Source organism: Ambystoma mexicanum, chromosome 6p (assembly GCF_040938575.1).
Source record: "Ambystoma mexicanum isolate Mex_15411 chromosome 6p, UKY_AmexF1_1, whole genome shotgun sequence".
NCBI lineage: Eukaryota > Metazoa > Chordata > Amphibia > Caudata > Ambystomatidae > Ambystoma > Ambystoma mexicanum.
The window spans coordinates 100,877,281-100,899,943 of NC_090935.1; the positions used below are offsets into that span (position 1 = coordinate 100,877,281).

The window sequence follows — 22,663 nt, forward strand, 5'->3', positions numbered from 1 at the left end:
ATGATTCGCATAGTGATGCTGACATAAGTAGCCCGGATATTAAAGACTGGTTTTGTGGTGCCGACTGCACGCGCCATGGTTTTGCAAGTACAAACCAGAAAAAAGAATCAACTCAAGTGCTCTGCCTAAGCCTGCAGCAACAATGTGGATTCAAGAATGCACCTCTGATCATACCATAAATTGAATACCCATTTTACAAAATAGTGTAGCAGTTCCGGCTGTGAGATCCCTGGCTTTGGCTGCAGAAACCCTGATTTTATTGGTATCTGGCTTTGGTGGATGTGTTTACAATAGAAGACAGGTTTTGATGACTGTTGCAGTGAAGCGGTCTCATGTACCTAGGTCTTAAGGAATGGTGTCGCAGCACTGGTTGTTGGCCCCGGATTCAAAAGGAAATGGGCCAGATGCCGGAACCGTTGCAGTGTAGAATTCTATCAGCAGCATATCTGTCTGAAGGAAGGAAGGAAGGAAGGAAGGAAGGATAGCTCAGGGGCAACGTGTTTGTCTTGGAAGCAAGACAACGCCGAGGAACGCAAGTTTGAATTCCGATCCTGCGCTTAGAAACCACTCCTGGTATAAAGCACGTTATAAATGAACAATTATAATTATAATCCTGTTTTTAAGGAATGGTGCAGCAATACTTGCTGGAAGAGCAGTACTTCTAGGGAGAGCAGTACTTCTAGGGAAGAGCAGTACTTCTAGGGAAGAGCAGTACTTCTAGGGAAGAGCAGTACTTCTAGGGAAGAGCAGTACTTCTAGGGAAGAGCAGTACTTCTAGGGAAGAGCAGTACTTCTAGGGAAGAGAGTGGAAGTGCTTGATGTAGGAGCCATTGTTTTAAGCAATCGTGTGACAGTGTGGAGCACTGGAGCTCTCATTTCACGTAGGTGCCAGGTGTGAAAAAGCTGGTTCCAAGGAATGGTGTAACAGTGATCATTGAAAAGAAAGGTATTACAGCTAAGGATCACGGTAGTGACATTGCCTTTCATAAAGGGAGTGCTGTAACGATGCTAACGGAAGGGTTCCTGGGCAATGGGCCAAACAGGCAATACTGAGAAGCAGGAAGCAACTAGCCCTTCATTAAGGAAGGAGAAGCATTGACTCACCTGGTCTTCGATGACCGTCTCATAATCGTATAGTCCTGGATTGAGCTGCCACCGACAGAACTCCCCTCGCCAGCCACGTGTGATCGTTCCTCCTCCAATACCACCCAGCGGGGCTCCTACAACAGACACACAGAATGGAATTAATGGAACCAAACAAGCCATACGACTTCAGGAAGATGCACTTCAGAGCACACAGCAGGAATCCAGCATAAGAGTTCTGCATTAGACTGCGGAATAGAAGGGGAGATGCACTCCAGAGCACACAGCAGGAATCCAGCACAAGGTTAAGAGTGCTGCATTAGACTGGGGAATAGAAGGGGAGCTGCACTCCAGAGCACACAGCAGGAATCCAGCACAAGGTTAAGAGTGCTGCATTAGACTGCGGAATAGAAGGGGAGATGCACTCCAGAGCACACAGCAGGAATCCAGCACAAGGTTAAGAGTGCTGCATTAGACTGCGGAATAGAAGGGGAGATGCACTCCAGAGCACACAGCAGGAATCCAGCACAAGGTTAAGAGTGCTGCATTAGACTGCGGAATAGAAGGGGAGATGCACTCCAGAGCACACAGCAGGAATCCAGCACAAGGCTAAGAGTTCTGCATTAGACTGCGGAATAGAAGGGGAGATGCACTCCAGAGCACACAGCAGGAATCCAGCACAAGGTTAAGAGTGCTGCATTAGACTGCGGAATAGAAGGGGAGCTGCACTCCAGAGCACACAGCAGGAATCCAGCACAAGGTTAAGAGTGCTGCATTAGACTGCGGAATAGAAGGGGAGATGCACTCCAGAGCACACAGCAGGAATCCAGCACAAGGTTAAGAGTTCTGCATTAGACTGCGGAATAGAAGGGGAGATGCACTCCAGAGCACACAGCAGGAATCCAGCACAAGGTTAAGAGTGCTGCATTAGACTGCGGAATAGAAGGGGAGCTGCACTCCAGAGCACACAGCAGGAATCCAGCACAAGGTTAAGAGTGCTGCATTAGACTGCGGAATAGAAGGGGAGATGCACTCCAGAGCACACAGCAGGAATCCAGCACAAGGTTAAGAGTTCTGCATTAGACTGCGGAATAGAAAGGGAGATGCACTCCAGAGCACACAGCCGGAATCCAGCACAAGGTTAAGAGTTGTGCATTAGACTGCGGAATAGAAAGGGAGATGCACTCCAGAGCACACAGCAGGAATCCAGCACAAGGTTAAGAGTTCTGCATTAGACTGCGGAATAGAAAGGGAGATGCACTCCAGAGCACACAGCAGGAATCCAGCACAAGGTTAAGAGTTCTGCATTAGACTGCGGAATAGAAAGGGAGATGCACTCCAGAGCACACAGCAGGAATCCAGCACAAGGTTAAGAGTTCTGCATTAGACTGCGGAATAGAAAGGGAGATGCACTCCAGAGCACACAGCAGGAATCCAGCACAAGGTTAAGAGTTCTGCATTAGACTGCGGAATATAAAGTGGTTTGCGGGTGACAGATGCAACCAACATTATTCACTAATTCTGGGATTGTCTGTTAATGAGAATCTTACGGCCTCTGTGGTGTGCAGACAAACTGTAGAAGACTCTTTGGTTAGGGATGATTTGTTGGTGATGGAGTACTTCTCTGCCAGTGGGGTGTAAATACCGTCACGAAGAACAGAGGTGGTACACTCGTGGCACTAAACGGCCACATTCAGCAAGACTTTTGTAATGGTTCTCAAAAAAAAAATGTGGGATAACAAACAACTTAAATGTGATGCTGAGTTTGTAGAAGATACTAATGGGGCCTTCTACCCGCAACTCCCAAAATTCTCCCCTCTCCAGATCTAATGCACAGTCTTTGGTTTCACTCGATGTCAATAAGGTTTTGGCAGAACAGCAATGCTTCAGGATGGGTGAAAATGGCGAAAATAAACAAGTGCCACTTGGGCAGATCCCGCAGTGTCATTCAGCTCTGCGTTTCTTGGTTCCTGTTGGGGAGAATTCTCAAAAATTGTGCCGATTCCCTCCACCTTAGAGACCCCCAGCAACTTTGCTGGATTTTGAGGACTTGACTTTTAACCTGGGGAGAGTGAGGCACTTTTTCCCACTCTGTCATGTATTTTATTGCGATTTTGTACTTGTGTGTTTCTTCTGGTTGTGGAGTCTGAAACTCCATAGGCATCATTTACATTGTGTCACAAAGCACCTTCAGTGCAGTGACACAGGGAAGTCTTTCGGATTTTCCCAAAGGTTTAAATGCATTCTCTTGGATATACTACTGTTTCCAAGAGCAGTGAAGTAAAATTGACTTTACTTACATTTGTAACTTTCTAGACCCAGCACACACTATATTACAATAGGGTGCTGGAGGGGTTACCTAGTATCCCCTTTGTCTAGCTTTCATTGCAATATTTTGTATGTTACCCTTTTATCACTGAATGGCTGGTGGCAGTGGTTTCGTTTTTAACTACTGTGGTGTGCATTTACCACGGGCTGCGGTCGCAACTGAAGTAAAGCACCCAAGGGTGCCATTTTTGTCAAAATGACCTGGTCTTTTTTCGCCATTTCTTTGTGGAAAGGTCCTTCTTGAGATTTACTCTGCACGCAAACCAGGTTTGGTCCCATTGTTCGCTTTGCCTTTGGCGGGATTCATGAGTGAAGCCCGCCTCTGGCTCCAGTCTGTCTAGGGTAGGCAGGAAGTGAGGGAGGTGCCCGAAACTCCCTGTGCTTAGTCTCCTAGTAGACCCAAATGCCCTCTGTGGTGATTGGCCGGCTGACTGTTCGGCAAGGACAGCCACCCTGCTGGGTGACTGACAGCTAGGCTGGAATGAATGGGAGAGAACTGAATAAAAGGCGAGTCTTTTGTCTTGGAAGGCAGAATCGACCACTGGGCGAAGGAACCGAAGAAGAACTTGAAGAGGACACCTGCTGCAACTCCTGGACCATTGATTTGCCCGGTGAAGCCCCACTGCAGTGCCGAAACGCCAAGTTTGCAACGACAGAGAAGCCCCTGCAAGGATGACTTCTCCCCTTCAGTTGGTGGGACCAATCAACTCCAAAGTAAGCCACCTGGACATCCATCTCGGAGCTGGTTGAATTTCCAGAGCTGCTGCTGGAAACTGAAACGCCAGGGAGAGGAACACCAGATAGTGTGCGTTGCTTTTAAGCTGGCCAAGAAGATCCTCCGGACTCCCAGGAAGCAGGACTGACCAAGCCTGGGCCCTCTCAACAGAGTGCGGGACCCCAGAAGCAAGGAAAGTCCATCTCGACAGCCAGGAACCGCAGTGTTGCTATTTGGGGTAGACTCCAGGAGCTGAGACACTGAACAGCCACTGAAAGTGAAGTTTGCCGGTTTTGACCGTCCCAGTGCATTGCAGGAGTCACCCGACATCCTCCCTCTTGTCCCCACGACTGAAGCCCAGGAACAGTGAGACCTGCAGAGCTGCACAGGAACAGGAGTCATCGGCTGCATCTTTTCTTCATCTTTAAAAGGAACTGTACAAAGTCTGAGAGAACTTTCCTCTTTCTGTAGAGTTGCTTGCATCTTCTACTACTCACAAGTCTAATCAGCTTGTGGCCCAACATTTGATTCTTCTTTTCTTCAAAGACTTCTAAAACACTCTGCAAAGACTTTTCCATTTACCTACCATAGGTGTTTCATCCCATATGGCCAATTGACTTTGGCTTAGCCTATTGTATTGAATGACTCTTTCTGGGGGAATCCAAAAGTATTTGCCTGCTTGAGAATATTTGTGGTCTCTTGTATGTTCCAAATAATCTTTTCCTTTGACATCTTACTCCATGATTCTAAATGCAACAGTGATATATTAATGTCCCTAGAACCCTAGCAATTGAAGTTACCCGACGGTGCAGGTGGTGTCTGTGAGCTACCCCAAAAAGGGTATCTACTGATTTAGAGATATTAAGAGTGTATATTTCATGAAGTGTATTTCAGTGTTACTGTTATATTGCTCCCTTCTGAAGGCTTATTCTAACAAACTTATAATTGTTTATTCAAGAAACCTTGAGTGTAAGTTTATTTGAATACTTGTAACTGTATATTTCGGTGTAACTCCACTACAGCTCACATTGACCCCTCTTGAGATAAGCCTGGCTGCTCAACAAGCTACCAAAACTGTGCAGTACAAGCTTATACCAAAGGTTGGGTTTCCTATACCTGTAGTCAGAGTTGTTTGTAGTGTTCCCAGAGGGTACAGCATACACACTTTGCCTAACAGTTCCAATGTCAGTAGAGAGATTCACTTCTCTCTGCAGTATGTCAGGGACTTTCTTAGTGGATTGTCAGGTGGGTCTTGGTCCAGAACTCGAGTATATGACCAATGGTAGACAGCGGTTTGTGGATATCTTCATGTCTAAGACATCCATAGCTGGAGAAGGCATTCAATTGGGTGGCTTATGCTCTGTTTTGGGCAACCCTGTTATTGGCCATGGACTATGGTAGGCACAGGTCTCAATGATTAGGCAATTAACACTGGGATTGCCTCATTTACAGCTCAAATTGAAAATCCCACATAAACCCGGTTGGTTACTTAACCTATGCATGCATCCAGATAAAACGTATGCAACATTACAAAGAAAACTCATAGCCATGAAGTCAGTTTATGTTTTAGTGGCACAGGACAATTTTGTTGTCATAAATAAAAAGCAGCTGCATGATATGTAATTACCATAAGTGGGACACAATATAGATTATGGGGAACTACCCATTATAAAACATCTAAAACGAAATGTGTCCCTATCATCAGAATCAGTGTGGTTCTTTGTGTATAGCAGTCCAAGGGTGTTTATTTTTGATTTACAGACTGGTTTGATGTTCAACTAGAAAATGTTATATGCTTCTCTGGGCTTGCTTTTTTATTTTTTGGAGCTAGTGCCGTTTCTCTCTTGCTCAACTTCCACAGGATTTCGCACCTCCCTGTCCCAGGCATCTTTATCAAGGATGTTCGTGCTTTCCATGGTAACACATAGCTGTCTGTTCGCCTAAGATTGGTGTGGTAGCCTTAATACGATAACAGACTCCCTAGGAATCTTCTATCTGTCTATCTCCACTTAGTAGTCTTGGGGAGTAATATGTGCCTTATTCTGCCCAGTGTCACGCTCACTCCTTTCAGACCCTCCCAATCCTGACCCTTCGCTATACCGGTCTCTAAAGTTGTTCTATTCCCTCCAAGTCAATGTCCCTCTACAACCTCCCACTCTACCTTTCCACCTCCCCCTTTCGATCTTCCTTCCTTTCCTACTCCTGTTCTTACTAATGTTCGTACCTCCAGCTACCCCTCTGGCTCGATCATCATCTCCTCCCTCCTTCCTCCTTCCTCTATACCAATAACTACTCCTATTTCCCCACTCCCTACTACCAATCTCACTTTACCACCTTTACTCCTTATGACACCCAAGGGATATGGTGCCCTTCTCAACCCTCTACCACCAATTACCACTTTACCTCTTATCTCCTTAATTTGATACTCTCAATGTCTACTTTACTTATTCCCAACTATCACTACTCCAACTCTAATCTACTTCTCACACTGTCCCCGCTCTCACACAAGCACTCCGCAGACAACCTCCTTAACAGCCTCTGTACTCCAGTCGCTCTCGCCTCCTCTGGCCTCTCTCAGATGTCCTTCTTAACAGCCTCTGTACTCCAGTCGCTCTCGCCTCCTCTGGTCTCTCTCAGATGTCCTCCTTAACAGCCTCTGTACTCCAGTCGCTCTCGCCTCCTCTGGTCTCTCTCAGATGTCCTCCTTAACAGCCTCTGTACTCCAGTCGCTCTCGCCTCCTCTGGTCTCTCTCAGATGTCCTTCTTAACAGCCTCTGTACTCCAGTCGCTCTCGCCTCCTCTGGTCTCTCTCAGATGTCCTCCTTAACAGCCTCTGTACTCCAGTCGCTCTCGCCTCCTCTGGTCTCTCTCAGATGTCCTCCTCTGCCACCAGTCCTCACCAACTGCAGCCCACACCAAAAAACTCCCCAGCTCCCTCTTATAGATCCGTTCCCCTCTCTGGATTGGCCGCTTACCCTACCAATGGCTTACCTTGCTCTCAAGGGGTGTGACAAGGGAGGGGCTGAGAGGTTACACAAGGGCCTTAAGCCCCACCCCCCTTTTCTGCATTAGCGAGTCTCTCCTGGTGAGATGGCTCTTCTTTGCTGGTCTGTGGTCTTCCTTGTGAGGATGTTCTGCAACGCGACGCCAGGTTCTGCCATGGTACTGTCCTGGCAGATGAAGAGATGATGGGAGGAGGCCTGCCTACACATTCTCTGGCACCCAGGGTTGTTGGGGTTGGGCGCCCTGCCACCCCTGACGGGGCTGGATCAGCGGACCGTCACACACAGAACAAAAGAGTAAAGACCAAACATGTAATTCCCTTAATTACCATAATTATTAAAACACTAAGAAATGTAAGTTGAGAAATCCGTACATAAAATGTCCCTCTAAAGTGTGGACGCTTGAAGCACAAGGGTGCAGATCTTCTAGCTATGTGGACTCCTAAAACGCCCGGTCATCTACCTTTCGCTGTGTGTACTATTCTTGAATCCCTTCCTTTTGATTGCTGCTCAGGAATTTTTATTAAGTTAATCTTACTAATCGATACTGAACGAATGGATCATTGTGACATGCATTTCACTGTGTCCTCCAATAAATCAATATCACTCTTAAAAGAACAGGTTTTAAAATCAATGTTCCCGGAATCCAGGAAAGGATGACAAAGTGGAAAGGAAAGTAGAACGTAAGACCTCTGGTTGGAAGAACAGTACAGATGCAGCGCTCTGGCAATGTAAAAGCACGCTGATCCAATCAGAAGCAGGAAATATCGCCTATGCTCAAGTGGGGCTCCGGCAGCCCCCCCCTTCATATTTTTTTTTTCTCAAATAAAGTTCTAGGAACCGTTTACCCGTGTTGCTCCAATGCCGATCACCTATACAGGCTTGGACACCAACCTTGGCTACATTCTTGTTTAAAAGTGTAAAGTGGCATGTACTTTTGAGGAACACACAAGAGTCGAGCTGCATCTTAGCCCGACACGTTTCACGATTGTCTTCCATTTCCTGCATCAAAGGGCACAAGACACTAAGAGAACTTTACAAAAAGAGTTGTCATGCCTCAGATTAAGATGGAACTGGAGTCTTTTTCCACCAAATGTTTTATAAAACCAAGCTTAGTCCAAATGTGATGGTTCAAGTGGTGTGCGCCTTCCGTGCTTTAAAGCGCGATTCCCTGAATTGTCTTCCAAATTCCAGAATGTGAACTCACCAACCTGCCTTTTTGAGACTGTACTGTAGAACTGTGGCGAGAGACTTCCTCAGGCACTGGATGGAACGTCCTCCGCAATACTAGTTAAATCTTAGGAGGCCTGCTGTTACACCGCTCACCACTACCCACTGCACACACGTTCACTTGCACTATAAGAGTGTCCTCCAGATAATACTACTACTGAGCGTGTGCTGCATTTCCCCCATTACTGCAACACCTCCAACTACAGAGCCAGTGGCAGAGCTTTAGTAGCAACGCCTCATCTATGGAGCCAGTGGCCGAGCTTTGGTAGCAACGCCCCATCTGTGGAGCCAATGGCGGAGCTTTAGTAGCAATGCCTCATCTATGGAGCCAGTGGCCGAGCTTTAGTAGCAATGCCTCATCTATGGAGCCAGTGGCAGAGCTTTAGTAGCAACGCCTCATCTGTGGAGCCAGTGGCCGAGCTTTAGTAGCAATGCCTCATCTATGGAGCCAGTGGCGGAGCTTTAGTAGCAACGCCTCATCTGTGGAGCCAGTGGCCGAGCTTTAGTAGCAATGCCTCATCTATGGAGCCAGTGGCCGAGCTTTAGTAGCAATGCCTCATCTATGGAGCCAGTGGCGGAGCTTTAGTAGCAATGCCTCATCTATGGAGCCAGTGGCCGAGCTTTAGTAGCAACACCTCATCTAGGGAGCCAGTGGCAGAGCTTTAGTAGCAAAGCTCCATCTAGGGAGCCAGAGGCGGAGCTTTAGTAGCAATGCCTCATCTGTGGAGCCAGTGGCGGAGCTTTAGTAGCAATGCCTCATCTAGGGAGCCAGTGGCAGAGCTTTCGTAGCAAAGCTCCATCTATGGAGCCAGTGGCAGAGCTTTAGTAGCAACGCCTCATCTATGGAGCCAGTGGCAGAGCTTTAGTAGCAACACCTCATCTAGGGAGCCAGTGGCAGAGCTTTAGTAGCAACACCTCATCTAGGGAGCCAGTGGCAGAGCTTTAGTAGCAACGCCTCATCTAGGGAGCCAGTGGCCGAGCTTTAGTAGCAACACCTCATCTAGGGAGCCAGTGGCAGAGCTTTAGTAGCAACGCCTCATCTAGGGAGCCAGTGGCAGAGCTTTAGTAGCAATGCCTCATCTGTGGAGCCAGTGGCAGAGCTTTAGTAGCAACGCCCCATCTGTGGAGCCAGTGGCAGAGCTTTAGTAGCAACGCCTCATCTATGGAGCCAGTGGCAGAGCTTTAGTAGCAACACCTCATCTAGGGAGCCAGTGGCAGAGCTTTAGTAGCAACACCTCATCTAGGGAGCCAGTGGCAGAGCTTTAGTAGCAATGCCTCATCTGTGGAGCCAGTGGCGGAGCTTTAGTAGCAATGTCTCATCTGTGGAGCCAGTGGCGGAGCTTTAGTAGCAACGCCTCATCTAGGGAGCCAGTGGCAGAGCTTTCGTAGCAAAGCTCCATCTATGGAGCCAGTGGCAGAGCTTTAGTAGCAACACCTCATCTAGGGAGCCAGTGGCAGAGCTTTATTAGCAACACCTCATCTAGGGAGCCAGTGGCAGAGCTTTACTAGCAATGCCTCATCTGTGGAGCCAGTGGCGGAGCTTTAGTAGCAACGCCCCATCTGTGGAGCCAGTGGCAGAGCTTTAGTAGCAATGTCTCATCTGTGGAGCCAGTGGCGGAGCTTTAGTAGCAACACCTCATCTAGGGAGCCAGTGGCAGAGCTTTAGTGGCAACGCCCCATCTGTGGAGCCAGTGGCAGAGCTTTAGTAGCAATGCCTCATCTATAGAGCCAGTGGCGGAGCTTTAGTAGCAACGCCCCATCTGTGGAGCCAGTGGCAGAGCTTTAGTAGCAATGCCTCATCTGTGGAGCCAGTGGGGGAGTTTTAGTTGCAACACCTCATCTAGGGAGCCAGTGGCGGAGCTTTAGTAGCAACGCCCCATCTGTGGGGCCAGTGGCAGAGCTTTAGTAGCAATGCCTCATCTGTGGAGCCAGTGGGGGAGTTTTAGTTGCAACACCTCATCTAGGGAGCCAGTGCCGGAGCTTAAGTATCGCTCATTTGGATCAAGTTAACACGGTCGTATTTTTCCAGCCCAACTAGATGCCGTTGGAGGCCTACCTGTATCTAACCGAGCACTAACTTGTCATCTGTGTATAATGTGGCATGATCAGAAAAACAGTTATTTTTACAGATCTTGGGAAAGAACCAGCTGGTCACTGCCAGTTTTGCCTCAGACGGCCCTCGTCTGTTCACCCTCGCCCGGAACTAGGGGGCATATTCAACAATCTAATAGTATCAAGCTTTCTATGCGCCATACTGAATTCTTGAAATCCAGTTTATTGGCATCATCACTATTCTGGGAAGTTCAGATACTTAACTTAAACCTTTATGGTCCTGGCCAGACAGTCTGACTGCAGTAATGAGCAATGAGTTAAGTCGGCCAATGGGTCTGTTTTTATGCACTTACAAACCTTTGCCTGCCGAGCATTACAATACGTTTTGTGCACTATTTTGTAAGGCTGTGTGAAAAGGAGATCGTACTCTTCTTACAATTCTGACGTTTTTTTAGATTAAGGGTAGGACACTTGGTCTGTACATCGAAATGTCCTTGGTTTCATTATAATGGAATTTCAGTCGTTTCTAAGCACTTTCAACTTCACCAAATTGTAATACTACCCTGGGCAAATCAGTTTAAGTGTTAAAGACAAAAGGTAGGGATTTGACCATGTGAAACCAAAAAAGTGATGGGTGGAAGGTTTTGAATTAATCTGAACCACTGGCATTGCGTCTGTTCCATTGCAAAAGGGTCCAGCCATATGCAAATCAGTCAGGTACTGCCACTCCTGGCCTAGCAGTTCAAGCAGGGCTGCTCCCATTAGTAGCAGTACCTGATGGGCTAATAATCAGTGGTGTGGAAGGTTGCCCAGAGCAATGCCAATGGTTCAGATTAATTCAAAACCTTCCACCCATCACTTTTCCGGTTTCAGGGATTTGACCATGATCCCACAATGTGGTGAAGTGGAGACACTGACAATTTGGGGTCAAGATTTGAGTAGATCATGGCAAGATCCTGATCTTCAAGTTAAAGGGAGATCCCTGCAGTAGTCCGCTTGAGCAATCTTGCTAGTAGTCAAACTTACATAGATAGTGCTGCAGTTTGGGACATGGATTATAAGGACGAGAAAGTAAATGGATGGGTGGAAAACTTTAAATGATCACCGCAGAAATTCCACAGGAAAGCTCTTCATGCCACCATCTTTTAGCTCGGCTGGGAAATTATAGAAATGGGCCCAACTGTATGCCGATGAGTCTTTCCCTGTGTGTAAATGAAGAATATCATCGCAAACTGTGAAGCCGCAGCCTCCGTCGGAACACCAGCAATGCTCGGCCCGAGCGATTCAGGAGTGTGATTTCTGCATAGATCTATATCTGGACAGTACACGTGTTTAACACTCAGGTTACATGCACCATTTGCATGAATAAAGTCCATGGAGAAGTTGTGGCTACTCGTCTCCCACCTCCTGTAATGAGCTCCATCCAGATCCTTTGTCCCTCCCCAGTTCACGCCCCACATGCCGGACCCCCCCCCCCTCTGGTGCAGGAAGTGGATGGGTCGCCATGCTGCTTTGCTGGTGTAGAGCCTCGTCGGTCTTCTCCAGCCGCCTCGTACCAGCATAGGTCTTGAGCTACCGTTCTGTATCGGCTGTCTGGATCAGAAAAGTCTTCAAAGCACTGCCCGTGTTCTGGAGGAGTCAGTGGGGCAGCTCAGCAGCACTAGTTTGAGTGCGTTATACACAGAGCTAAGCTTGTAAGAACATTTCCAATTCAGTATGTAAACCTGTTGAATCCCATGGCTGAATTTAGAATACCCAAGTGGGCTGCGCCTACACAGGTGGGATCCGCGAGGGGCCATCTGGCGTCTCTTGCAGCTTCGATGCTAGTTCTGGATAATCATATATAGAATCTTCTTCCTAGAACTCCTTTACAGAGGCACAGGAGGTTCTCATGGAAAAACCTAAATGCACTGCACTAAGAACCATGACTACCATCCAAACACAGTCCCAGCAATTAGGAGTTTGCCACTTTGCATTCTGCTACATCTAGACCTGCGTTTATAGTGGGAAAATAGAACTGCGCGTACTGATAGCATGAGCTAAAGAGCCAGACATTGCAAAACATCTCAAGCCTAACTGGTTTCTGCATATTTTATAGAAAAGTGTGCAAATGTGCTGCACTCTCACTTCCAAGTTGCCCTTTCATCATATTACTTGGATGTTTGGGAATGAAAGGTCGGATAACCATAGACCCTTTATTTGCTTAGGATAAACAGACAATTATAAAGCAGCTGCAACCATGTTTGTGAGACATGGTTTTCCGAGGCTCAACCTACCAGGACACTATGTGGTGTGAAAGTTCGAGCCTAAACATTGCGTCCCAATGCCAAAAATCGAGAAAGTGGATCCGTTGTTGTAGTAGGCTTCGGTGTGCCCCCTGGTAATTGTGAGACACCAGAAGGTGTCTCACCCGCTAGTCCCCGGAGATCCGTTACCAGGTGGCCAGGACACGGCCATCGCTTTTGGATCCAGTTCCTGGGGGTGGACCAGTGCAGGAGGATCACCTGGGTGAGGGGTCTTCAGGGAGTGGGACGCCTGATGGTGAGACGCGGTATCCCTCTCTTCGCGGTAACATCTTTACCGCCATCCTACCAGGTAGGATATATGGAAACTCCGCCCCCCCCCCTCTTTCCTGCACGATAACTTTCACACGGATAGCCCGCTCTGGGAGAAAACAGACCAACACCTGAGCCGTGTACCTGACATGTCCCACAACTATGATCAAGCAAGGTCAGGCAATTACTAACAATCACTCACACCCGACTACCAATAAACCTCCCCACACGGATAAAAGGCGGACCTAAAAATGGTCTGCTAATATAATAAAGCAGCACCTTGAGCCAACATTGGTGCTCCATGATTTGTGCATGGATTAATTCCACAGCGAAAACTATTTCACTAAGGGATATTTGGCTTACTTTTGAAGCATGAACATATAACTAAGTTAACTAAACCTAACAGGCATACAAATAGGAACGTAATGTCTACAAATTGATATGTGGATGGAGCCCCCATGTTGCTATCTACTGTAGTACAGCCCTTTTCCTTAGACATTCAGGGCTATCCCTCTGGTTACATATTATCAAGCTGCAGTTTTGCTGCAATAAGGATCTATGATCCATCGGACCAATGGTTTGGTCCTCTGTTGGGACATGTTATCCACCCTTTTTAGCTGGTCCCTAAAGCTAGCCCTAGCGACAAAGCTAGCTAAATTACAGCAACAGACCAGCCTATATACTTCTTAGACACAGACTTTTAGGATGGTTTATGTTTTTGAATTGTTGTGAGGAACTATGTGTTTACCAACTTTCTGCATTTACACTGTACCCTCTTTCATACAACTGGAGACTTTAGTTGTTTGATTTTCACTTTTCTTTTTGTATGTGGGTCGAATATGTTGCAATATTCAGCACAAGGACAGTACTAACCCACTCATGATTTAGTTATTGAATGTCTTTCAAAGTACTGTACCTACATTTATATTGGTTCCACTTTTCACCAAATGTATGAGGCAAAATACCAAAATTCAGAAAATGGTCTGCTAATATAATAAAGCAGCACCTTGAGCCAACATTGGTGCTCCATGATTTGTGCATGGATTAATTCCACAGCGAAAACTATTTCACCAAGGGATATTTGGCTTACTTTTGAACCATGAACATATAACTAAGTTAACTAAACCTAACAGGCATACAAATAGGAACGTAATGTCTACAAATTGATATGTGGTTGGAGCCCCCATTTTGTTATCTACTGTAGCACAACCCCACATCCTTCCTTACATAAGGGACCTTCTACCCCCCAATGTAAGGGCAGTCACCATCGCTGGTGGAAGGCAGTAGGCAGAGTAGACCAGGCCAGGCACTGGTATGGCATGATATACGGCCCTGTGCGAGTTCCTCTTCACTGAAGTACTCGAGCACTCTGGGAAGCCAAATGTGGAGTGCGTGTCCCAAGTGTAAAAATGTATCTAGGGCAGACAGCAATGCAGCCCGATGGCATGTTCCTCAACCACAGGGACCACCATGGATCTCTTCGCACAGTACAGACGCTAAGAAAACGGGTCTAAGCTGAGAATATACCAGCAGTGGATAGAAATGAACCCAAAATCTGGAGAAATGCAGAACCACACAATACTACAGATCAAAGCGGTGGAGGGCCCAGCACTCAGTCCTAAGGATACAATTCCAATAGACAAACCATGCATATATACTACTTCCTTACCGTATATCTGACGTAGCGGGATGCTGTTCAGCATGTCGATAAACGGAGGCTTCTTTTCCATGTAGGTTTTTCGCATCCACCAGAAGAGATATCTGTTTAGGGTTAAAGTTATTGTAAACCTTAGTAAATTGAAAAACAAAAATATACGAAGCCCCACAATATATTTTTATCCCCACAATTATATTTTATTGCAAACAATTACAAAAAAGTAGCTATAGGAACATAAATTGAGGACTGATAAAGGCTGGTGTAAAGGGAAATTAGGCATTGCCGGACCTGCAAATGACTGCCCATGACAGACATCTCATGTATCCCCATTCGTAGGTTTAGCATTACAGTAGAACACAGATGCCCAAAAGGGTATTACTCAAGCAATGCACAGTAACCAGAACTAACTTTAGCGCTGTTTACACATTGTTTATATTTCTAGGGAATTGAAGAACACAGGGGTGTCTATTCACCTACAGAATGATACTTCAAACAGAGGACTTGCAAAGTGGAAAAGGCATAGTATTGGTAACCTCTAGGAGATAGGTGGGCTGCGTACCCCGACTGCAGAAGAATAAAGTGCTGGTGATGGACGCCCAACCAAGACCGTCATGTAATTCTTGGAAACCCATAACACATTTCTGTTTTCTGTACTCTCTCCCTTCCCAACCCCTAGTTCGTCAGGCATTTCAAGGTTACATTTTGCCTTTCACTATTGAACCTGCCGTTATTGATCAGAAACTTTGAAGGGCAAAGGCCTTGCACATAATGCAAAATGAAACCACTAAACCAAAAAGGTGAAATCCCTGGGTGTTTACTTAGATGCCAACCTACCTATGATGAAACAAGTAAATGCCCTCTCTTCAGCCACCTCCTACACGGCCAAGCTCATCTCCCTAAATCGGAAATTTCTCACTCCCAAAAATTGATTGTGTCACCTTAGCAAGAGCTCTAATCCTCTGAAAATTGGATTATTGCAATGTTCTCCTTCTAGGAAGATCCAATTCCAACCTTGCAAAACTCCAACTGATGCAGAATAAAGCCTTACGGGCAGCACTCAGAATAAAAAAAAAAATAAAAAAAAAAGAAATCGGATCATATGTCCCACATCAGGAGAGAACACCATTGGTTGCCTGTCAAAGCAAGAATTATCTACAAAACGCTTTGCATCACACATAAATGTATCGCCAACAAAGCTCCTAAATTCATCAATAATCTAGTTACAAAAAAAAACTACCACCAGATCACTTAGAACCAATTTTAATTAATTCTTGGAAATCCCAAGAGATAAAAGTGAAAGAACTGGAGGTAGCAGCTTCAAGGTCCTAGCTCCCTAACACTGGAACAGCCTCCCGATAAATATCAAAAATGAACTCCTTCCATCCCCTCAAAAAATCTATAAAAACCTGGCTCTTTAACCAGCCCTAATGTACCCAACCCATTGCCTGCTTCGACGCAACACCTGTTCCACTGTATATTACCATTGTTTATCCATGTATCTACTGATGTACCTAACCCATTGCTACTGCCAATTTGAAAGTGAGTATTAAGCTGTCTGTAACTACGCTGTGACACCTCAGGGTCTGGGCATATGATAAATGTAATAAATAAAATAAACCAATTGCTTTTGTGCTGCGAAAGAATCAAAGGAATACATACAGGCCGGGGTCCAGTGGGGAACTATGGAAAGCAGCGGGACAGTTCTCACTGCCCCACATACAAGGCTGGACTATGTCCTTTTACAGACCTCGAATCCTGACACAGTGCACTATAAATGTGTGTACCTGTGCCCAATGCCTTCAAGGATAACATACACCTATTTGAATCTAAATAATAGATTTGCATTCTCACTCTGTGCAATGATTCCCCTATATTGATAGACCTGCCGGAAACTGGTAGCTAGGCTTGAGGGCCTCTTAAATATAGGTTAGACCTTCTGCGCTATTAGAGGCTCAAGCTCCTTGGTGGAGTCCACACTGCTCCAAGTGGTAGAAATAATTGCCTCTATTCAAGCTCAAAGCTTATGGCGACCCGAAGGTGTGACCCATCTCATCTGTGGCTAGTGAGGGTTGGCGTCCTTCTAGTAGCTGCGAAAGAAGTGCTCTACAGGACAGGTAGACAAGTTCTGGGAGTCTGGCAGCGTAGGACAGACTTCGGCCCCATGGCATGAATGGTAGGAATACACTAAATTACTGTGCTGTGACCCAAGGAAGGCCTAAGCAGTGGGTGTTATCTTTGCACAGACATCGAGCCACGTCAAAGGGTTTGCCAAGCAAAATGGGACACACTGTTCAGGATTAGAAATAAAATCGAAGAGAAATAAAGCATATAGTTAAGGATAAATCCACCTAAATCAACACTCTAGCAGCAACAGAAAAGAATGGCGACGGGAAAGGCCCACCTAGATCAACACGCGAGTAGCCAAAGAAAAGCATGGCGACGGGAAGGGCCCACCTAGATCAACACGCGAGTAGCCCAAGAAAAGCATGGCGACGGGAAGGGCCCACCTAGATCAACACGCGAGTAGCCAAAGAAAAGCATGGCGACGGGAAGGGCCCACCTAGATCAACACGCGAGTAGCCAAAGAAAAGCATGGCGACGGGAAGGGCCCACCTATATCAACACGCGAGTAGCCAAAGAAAAGCATGGCGACGGGAAGGGCCCACCTAGATCAACACGCGAGTAGCCAAAGAAAAGCATGGCGACGGGAAGGGCCCACCTATATCAACACGCGAGTAGCCAAAGAAAAGCATGGCGACGGGAAGGGCCCACCTATATCAACACGCGAGTAGCCAAAGAAAAGCATGGCGACGGGAAGGGCCCACCTAGATCAACACGCGAGTAGCCAAAGAAAAGCATGGCGACGGGAAGGGCCCACCTAGATCAACACGCGAGTAGCCCAAGAAAAGCATGGCGACGGGAAGGGCCCACCTAGATCAACACGCGAGTAGCCCAAGAAAAGCATGGCGACGGGAAGGGCCCACCTAGATCAACATGCGAGTAGCCAAAGAAAAGCATGGCGACGGGAAGGGCCCACCTATAGCAACAGTCTAGCAGCAACAGTCTAGCAGCAACAGAAAAGCACGGCGATGGGAAGGGGGAAGGGCCCACCTAGATCAACACGCGAGTAGCCAAAGAAAAGCATGGCGACGAGAAGGGCCCCATCTATATCAACACATGAGTAGCAAAAGAAAAGCATGGCTATGCAGGGGGGCCATATGACAATTCTTTTTGAAAAAGAAAGCAAGGATGGTTAAGGGGCGGGCCTTCCCTGAAACAAAAGGTGTAGGGATAAGGGCTCGGTGAAGGCATGGGATCAGGGTCCAAGGAACAGTGGGTATCCAAAGGCTTTTAGGAGTCCTTTGACCAATTGCAGTTTTAGATTTTACTTTTATTAGGCATACATGGGTGCAACCTAATGAACAGGCTTATTTCAAGAGTCTAGATAAAGCTGGCATGGCTCACACTGCCAATCGCTGGGACTGATAGCACTGTTGACTAAAGCAGCTTCAATGAAGTTTGTGCAAGCCCAGTACGTTGGGTCCAAACATCTGTAGCTTTGACCTCACCCAGTGCAAAGAAGATAAGACCCAGACCACAAACAAAAAGGGCTAAAACAACCTGTGGCCCACATTACAACGCAACATTCAAACATTACATTTAAAAGCTTTAATGAAGGTAATGTTTTTCAAAGAACCACATTTATTTCAAAAGAGCATAACAAATAAGTATGTTTCTTGGAAAAAAAAAGATGTTTTTATTTTGGGTGGGTTTCTAGGTGCAGATCAGTTTTTCAGCTCCTAATCCGGATTACGGGACTTTCCATCATCATTGTCTCGTAACATCGTCCTTTTCTGAATCTGCTCCACTGTGCCAGGGTCTGCCAGGTCCACAGAGTCCGTTAAGGGACGATAACTTCCAGTGTTAAACGCTTCTTTCTCTAGGTCCATGCCGTAGACTTTGGAAACAAAGGTTGCGGCTACTAGTCCCAATTTGCATTCTTCTTTGGTCAGTTCTTCAGGACTCTGGATTTAGCTTTGGTGATGCATGTCCCACACATTCTGTTATTCCTTGGTTCTCTGCACTAGGCCTCGGGAATGTTCTAAGAGCAACTCCCTCGGGGCACTTCTTCTGGATTGCTCTCGGGGTCATCCCTGTGCTCTTTAGGGGCGCTGTTGGCATCTGGACTCGCCTTGCCCCTCCTCGGCTTCTCTCCAATATCTCTTGGTCTGTCACTCCACATATGCCATCTCGATCGCCCCCTCTCCCTCCATCCAGGTATTCTGGGATCAGCCTTATTCCTAGTTCATAGCTACTGCAGTAGTCTTTGCCCCAAGCTTATTTGGTAACTTGTGCTCGACTCTCTTCTGCTTTGCCTTCGGGTAACTCTTAGGAAGTACTTCACTGGCTGGGCACTGGTCTCTCCAGACTCCAGTCTGCTGGTAGGTCAATGCTCGAGAGGTCCAAGGAACTACCTTCCCGCTGTGTACTCCCAATAGTCTCCATCATGGCTCTCAGCCAAGTGGCTTCAGTCTACAAAGTACGCTCCACAACCACAACGCCATCTTTCTGGCAGGTTTTATTTCTTCGACAAGCAGATTTGCTCGCTGTGTCACGTGATCCTACATGTGTAAGCACGTTTCTGCGTCTTATAGCTTTGTGCAGTGAATGGAGCCACTTCATCATAAAAGAAATTACGCTAAATAAAAGAACGGATGACGATGTACAACAGCTTTGTGAACAGACAACAAATAAAGACATTCTAACAGACCACACAACCATTCAGGAGTGCGACACCACTGGGCTATTTGGGCATCAGCCCTCTCCCGACCCCAAAGTCCAGCCTCTTATGTGCTCTGTCGGAGGACAGCATTCCAATGACAAACAGTGAGAGTAGAATAGGCCATTTCAGATGGGCCAAACATTGCTCAGCACTACCTAGTAACCATCCATGCATGTTCACCTCTAGTGCACCGGCTCCAAAGCATGCTTTAGAATATGTTATTTTATAGGGCAGCTCGATTTTATTTATAGGGTCTTTTCATTCCTTTTTTTCTTACATTTCCCAGAACATTGATGGTGTTTCATAAACATACCTCAATAATCCAACCACAGGGATATCAGACTCTATTGCATTGATCATCTCCAATGGGGATGATGAACGCAATACTCGAAGACCCATCGTCTTGGGTTGGTAAGGCCAAGTGTAAAGTAGCTCTGTGGTATAAGATTAAGACAATTTTCTGGAGCAAAATGCATGTTTTGAGCTAATTTGCATACCCACAATGCATTGTGCAGTGGATCTGAAATGGGGGTAAACTTCCAGGGATTACTACTGTGTATTGCTATATATGATATGGCATTTATACCGTGCCTATACACAAGTGTTTTGAGGCGCGACGAGGCGAGGGGGAACAGAGGGAGGACGTACAAAGATCCTACTAGGCCAGGTATCATTCAGATCAAGCATGTGCTGTGGAATGTTTGTTTAGCTGAAATGATCTAGGTGTTTTAATGCTTTTTTTTTAAACCCACAACATTGAGGGTGATAAAGTATGTTCTGCATGGCCAGCACCTTAAGACGAACCTGGCAAACGCTTACTTGACAATTCTTTTCAGCATGTGGTTTACAAAGAAATCTGTCACAAGCAATTTGCAGGTACTTTTTTCCCACACAACTTTTTATTAGCATTTTCAACACTTTATCAACATAAATGAACCCCCACCCCCCTAACTCCTCCCACCCCCAAGGCATGGTCTTGATCCTTTGTTTGCCCCTTCCGCCCCTCTGTCCATAGCATCTTCCCTTTTTTGCATCTTGATCCCCTTTTGGATGATTTAGTCCCTTTTCAGATAGTCCAGTAAGCCTGCAACCCTTACGGCATTCCCCAAGGCTGATTACAATAGTCCCAAGAGTCTCATTCTCCTAGGCCACCAGTACCCCCTGACACCTTTCCGGATGAATGCCAGCACCAGGGACAACTCCGCCAGAAACCCTTGGTGGTCTCCTTGTCGGGTATATGTTACCCATTCTAGGGCTTCAAAGTGCCATACCTTTCCCACCCATTTGTTTTCCGTTGATGGGTCTCTTATTTCCACTTTTGCGCAATCCCTGCCATCATTAGGATCACATAGACCTTGCATTCTGTCATCGTAGGCAATTCCTCCAAGGCTCCTCCCAAGCCCATCATTGCCATACCTCTGTTGTCCTTTCCCTTCACACCCATGTTTTCCGCTACAGCTTCCTGAATTACCCCCTGTTTGTTTGGATTTATGGGCATTCCCACCAAATATGTTTGCAGGTTCCCTCCAATCCACATTCCCTCCAGCATAAGTTACATACCATGGGATACAGTTTATAGATTTTCACTGGGGTTAGGTGTCATTGTACCATACGTTTTAACCTAATTTCCAGAATTTGAAGGGATCTCGTGAGTTTGGGGATGTTGGCCTGCAGTCGCTTCCAATCTGTCTCTTCTAGCTGTTGGCCTATTGCCCCCTCCCAAGTTGATAGGCATCTCCTTAGACCTGGCTCTCCCCCTGTTTGGTGTGCGAGTATATTTTCCCTAGTATGTGTTTGACCCGTGTCTGATGAGAGGTATTTTTCGAAGGGTGTTGGTGTTCGTGTCGCAGCTTCCTTCATTAGCAGCTCCATTAGCCAGTGCCTAATTTGGGTGCATCTAAATCCTTCCGCTTAGTCCACCCCAAAGTCCATCTGACATTGGATAAAGGATTGAATTTCAGTCCCCCCCTCAAACATATCTTGGATCTTGTGACAACCTGCCTCTTTCCATTTACTAAAGCCCGTTCCTCCCACCACCGGGGTGAACTGTGGATTGACAAAGATTGGTGGGATGGGTAAGAGGTAATTTGGGTCTGCTTGATAAGTCCATACCAACAGTCTCCCAGCACTGCCCCCATCTTGCTATGGTACATGTTCATTGGCGTATCCTCTTTTGGTTTCCATAGTACCTTCTCCAGGTTCTCTCCTACTATTGCCTTATCCATAGCCCTCCATTTCTTGTCCAGATTCTCCCACAAGCAGTCTCTAATCACTCTCGTTTGGGCCTGCTAGGAAGTAGACTTAAGATCCAGCACCCACATTCCACCCCCATTTCTTGGAATCATCATTACCCTTCTCGCTATTCTCTGCCTTCTATAATTCCAGATAAATCTCCCTGTATTCTTTTGGGCAGCCCTAAACAAGGAAGTGGGGACTTGTGTAAGGAGGGTTGTAAAGTGGTACAGCAGTTCAGGGAGGATTTCCATCTTCAGGGTATGGATTCTGCCCATCCATGTTATCGCTAACGGGCCCCAGTCAATCAACGTATTCTTTATGACTTCAAGCAAGGGCGGGTAGTTTGCCAAATAAAGCTCCTTCATATTTCTCGTTAACTTAACTCCCAGATAGGTTATAGCCTTTTCAACCCACCTATATGGAAGCGATTTTTTAAACCCACTTTCTATTTCTCTGTGTGTGTTGAGATTCAGGATCTCAGATTTGTGGGCATTTATTTTAAGCCCTGCTACTGACCCAAACTACTGCAATTCCTTCTCCGTGGCCTTAATGGAGGTTTCAGGGTCTGTGACCATTGGAAGCATGTCATCTGCAAAGGCGGCTATCTTGTAGTACCTTCCTCCAAATAGTATCACCGTTATTTCCCTGCATTGTCTTACTGTGGCCGACAGGTGCTCTAGGTGAATTTCATAAAGTAGTGGTGACAGGAGGGCATCCAAGTGTTTTGCCTCGCTGCACTCTGATGGTTTCTGATAGCTGGCCCTCGATTGCTAAGCGCAGTGATGGATTCTGATAGTTGGCCCTAACCATTGTTTAAAAAGTGTCCCTGGATCCAATCTTCTTCATGGTGCGAATTCAGGAATGTCCACTCTACCCTATCAAAAGCCTTCTCGGCATTTAAGACTATAAAGAGGGGATAGATGTTCTAGTTTGTTGTCTCTAAAAGGTGCGCTATCCTTCTTGCATTGTCACTGGTTTGTCTGACCCTAATAAAACCAGATTGATCTGCACTAATTCAGTCTA

The 22,663-nt window shown here is 46.5% G+C and overlaps 1 protein-coding gene across 2 annotated transcripts in view; it reads right to left on the minus strand.

Annotated features, from left to right (window-relative positions):
- The window catches only part of GBA2 (glucosylceramidase beta 2), a 470,157-nt gene that overhangs the window by 227,608 nt on the left and 219,886 nt on the right, over positions 1 to 22,663 (minus strand). For both annotated transcript variants that reach the window (XM_069626781.1, XM_069626780.1), the window contains exons 2-3: positions 14,635 to 14,726; positions 1,105 to 1,220 (exon numbers count right to left, since the gene is read on the minus strand). In XM_069626781.1, coding sequence (XP_069482882.1) covers positions 1,105 to 1,220; positions 14,635 to 14,726 — 208 coding nt within the window. The remainder of the gene's footprint in view (positions 1 to 1,104; positions 1,221 to 14,634; positions 14,727 to 22,663) is intronic.